The sequence below is a fragment of the Myotis lucifugus genome, unplaced genomic scaffold (genome assembly GCF_000147115.1).
Source record: "Myotis lucifugus unplaced genomic scaffold, Myoluc2.0 scaffold_458, whole genome shotgun sequence".
NCBI classification, from domain to species: domain Eukaryota; kingdom Metazoa; phylum Chordata; class Mammalia; order Chiroptera; family Vespertilionidae; genus Myotis; species Myotis lucifugus.
Window position 1 is genome coordinate 708,987 of NW_005871506.1, and position 3,717 is coordinate 712,703.

The 3,717-nt window shown below is 52.5% G+C and overlaps 1 protein-coding gene across 1 annotated transcript in view; it reads right to left on the minus strand.

Annotated features, from left to right (window-relative positions):
• The window catches only part of DNAH3 (dynein axonemal heavy chain 3), a gene marked incomplete at its 5' end in the record, with an annotated part of 172,487 nt that overhangs the window by 87,395 nt on the left and 81,375 nt on the right, over positions 1 to 3,717 (minus strand). The window contains 2 exon segments of the mRNA XM_023744381.1: positions 413 to 505; positions 2,182 to 2,383. Coding sequence (XP_023600149.1) covers positions 413 to 505; positions 2,182 to 2,383 — 295 coding nt within the window.

Sequence of the window (3,717 nt, forward strand, 5' to 3'; positions counted from 1 at the left end):
TTTCCCAGAAAAGGACTGGCTTGTAGAGGCTCTCGGTGTCCTCTGCTTCTAACTGCAAACCTTCACCAGCCGGGCTCACAGGGAGAAAGGGGGGCAGGTGCACAGGGCAAAGGGGGGCAGGTGCACGGGGAAAGGAGAGAGGGGGGCAGGTGCACAGGGAGAGGAGGGGGGGCAGGACTGAGTGAGCTCCAATGGAGATGGAGGAGTGGTCAGAAGGACCCGTTCAGGGTAAGTGGTGATGGGAAGAGACTTGAACACAATACCATGTACAGACGATACTTTAGAATTCTACACCGTCAACAAATAGATCACCATTAACCACTGTCACCCCGATCAATTTCATAAACAGAAACCTTCTCCCCAATGTCCTGCTGCTGTACCAACACCCTGGCCTGTTCCCATCGCCCTTTACCTCGGCATACGCCTCAATCCCCAGTCGGATGACTTCCCGCATGCTGGCCAGCATCATCTGCTCCACCTGCTGCAGCCACTTCTCCACCATGCCCTGCGCGAGACGGGCAGGGGTCAGCCCCGGGGCGGAGGCCGCAGCAGAGCCAGCGTCCCCCCTGAACAGGCTGGAGGGAGACAGGGTTTGCTTTGCTCCCCTGGGGTTCAGAACCAGCCACCGCAAGATGTGCCTCATGGTGTGTGGCTTATTTTTTTTAATATATTTTATTGATTTTTTTTACAGAGAGGAAGGGAAAGGGATAGAGAGCTAGAAACATGGATGAGAGAGAAACATCGGTCAGCCGCCTCCTGCACACCTGCTACTGGGGATGTGCCTGCAACCAAGGTACATGCCCTTGACCGGAATCGAACCTGGGACCTTTCAGTCCGCAGGCCGACGCTATCCACTGAGCCAAACCAGTCAGGGCTGGTGTGTGACTTATTTTGAGCTAAAGGCAAGATCCTGCAAGTTCAGGAGAAACTTCTGCCCCCTACCTTAATTATCTAGAATTTAAATCAGGAGCCTGGCCCGGATGAGGATTGCCAGCAATGACTTCTTCCCTCGCTCTGCGGCTGGGCAAGCTGCCCGTTACCGACCTCCTGCAGCCCGAGGCACCCACCTCATCCCTAGCGCAGAACCTCCAGTGGGCCTGTCCCCACACTGTCTCCGAGCCTCTCACATACGTGGGCTCTCTGACTCTCACACGTGGGCTTAGATTTGATTATTTTCTCCTCTTAATCTAGCTTATGTTTATTTGATTACAGACCAGCTGACATAACCTTGAGGGTAGAGGAAACCTTCCCCCCACACTCCCCTTTGAGCCAATATTCTTTAACTATTTGTTTTATGTTATTTCCTGTGTTCTCGGAAGTGTGTGTCTTGTAAAAGGTGCAATAAGGGGTTTTAACATGCATTTCTCTCATATCATTTTCTGAAACAGTAACGTCTCAGGAGGAAATGGCATTTCTATTTCAGTTAATAAAGTAAACTGATTTCTAATGAACAGTTTTAGTTGTTTCCTTATTCCTGTGGTTCCCAAACTTGCTGTGCCCTGGGATGATCTGGAGACCGGAAAACCCAAACCCAAACCAGGCACAGAGGCCTGCCTCCTGCCCCCAGCGGGCTCCAGGGTGGGACCTGGGATGGAACTTGGGCATCTGGTTTCCTTCAAAGCCCCACAGGTAACTAACATGCAGCCAGTCGCCGGGTCCCACAATTCCCGCCCATGGCTGCGGCTGCGCTGCTGAGCTGGCTGGGTTCGGGTGGCGAGGGTGCCCCAGGCCATGCGCGCGCTGTCCGTCCGGCAGGAGCGGAAGCGGGTCACACTTACTCCGTGTACAGGACACGTGCATGAAGCTCAGCGTTAAGTGGCATTGATTCCACGCTTCACTGAGCTTTGAAGACACCTGCCCGGCCAGCTGTCTAACTGAGTTACTTTGAACCGGGCTCTGCTCATGGAAATCTGAACGCATCCGTCTGGATCTGACTCCTGCGCCCGCCTCCACATCACCTCTGGGTAAACCCTCCCACAGCTCAGTGTGCACACGAGGCATATACTCCCCAGCGCAGAGACGGGCACACGGGGCTCTGGAAGGTGGCTCACTCCCGTCCCCAGTCATCAAGCTGTGGAGCCCCGTGTCCCCCCAGGGACCGAGCCAGGTCCGCAGGCCGAAGCAGTGGCTGCCTCTGCTCTGCTCGCTGCGAGGAAAGAGCGAGCATGGGAGGGGACTTGCCTTGGCTTGAGCCGGGTAGATGATCTGTTTGAAGGGGACGGTTTCCTTCTCCGAGCTGATCATGCCCACGATCTCCAAGTTGTCGGTGAACTCCAGCCGGGCGATGCCCTCGAAGCACTTCTTCAGGTGCGGCTGCACGCGGAGCGGGTCCTTGGTCTCCGACAGGATCTCCAGCAGCTCGTCGTTCGACAGGAAGAAGAACCTGTTTCAGAGCAAGGAGCAGGCAACTGAATCCCTTCCCAGACTCATTTCCCACAGGCTCTGCTCCCCACAGGGAGGGGGCCCGCAGACCGCTGTGCCGGGTCTTCCCTGAGGACACTCCTGTACCAGGTCCAGCTGCAGCAGGGAGGACGGGGAGGAGCTAGACTCTGAGAGCAAGAGAAACCACGAGGCGAGGCCGAGGCCGGAATATCTGCGTTCAACAGGGCGGGGCTGGGGGCTTCCTCATCTCTGGCCTTGTTCTGAAATTCTAATGCCGAGACTCTACTGCAAAGATTCATATAGAACTGACCTGGGTTGGGTCTGAGAATCTACATATTTTAAAACCCCAGGGAGGGGCAGGTAGAAGAGGCTGTAGAGGGGAGATAGAGAAGTGGAGACAGAATGAGACTGGACTTTGGGTGGTGAACACACAATACAATACACAGATGATGGCTATAGAATTGCACACCTGAAGCCTATATAATGTTACTAACCACTGTCACCCGACACATTCAATTACAAAGTAAAAATAAACCCCCGGTGACTCCTGCGCAGTCAATGCTGAGAGCCCCTCGGGAGGAGACAGGCTCTCTGTCCTTTCCTCATCTCCAGGCGTGACGGGCGTAGAAGGGAAGCACATGTTAATAACGCACTTACTTCATGCAGCGCCTTTATCTTGTTTGAAATGACAAATAATAACCCCTGGCCAGTGTGCTCAGTGGTTAGAGCATTGGCCTGCCCACTGAAGGGTCTTGGGTTCGATTTCTGGTCAAGGGCATGTACCTGGGTTGTGGTTTGTTCCCTGAGCCCCCGGGAGGCAGCCTCGGTCTTCTCTCTCTCTCTCTCTCTTCTCTCTCTTCTGCCTCCCTCCCTACCTTCCTTCCACTCTCTCTGAAAAGCAATGGAAAAAAATATACTCATGTGAGGATTAAAAATAGAATTTTTTAAAATGTACAAATAATACAATCGCTTCATTCTCTTGCTTAGGCCTAAAGGCAGCCACCACAAACCTTCAGAAAATGTTCAAGGAACAAATCTCTACAGTGACCAGTAGGCTGAAAGGTGCATAATTAAGGAACCATATGATTAGCGTCTTCACTGTATAGGATGGATTACAAAAATGGCCACAATATTTGCACCTAACCTCATGCTGAGTGCTTAAATTTTATTCCATAAAAAGGCATACAGAAATACTGAGATGTGTGTGCATTTCACTTAGAAAGAAAATGAGCTCAGAGAAGGTAATATCTCCTCCAGACCACCCTGCAATTGAATGCTAGCTTTCCACCTCCCAGTACTATGTTTTTTGGCAAGTTATCGTTCCCCCCTTATAGT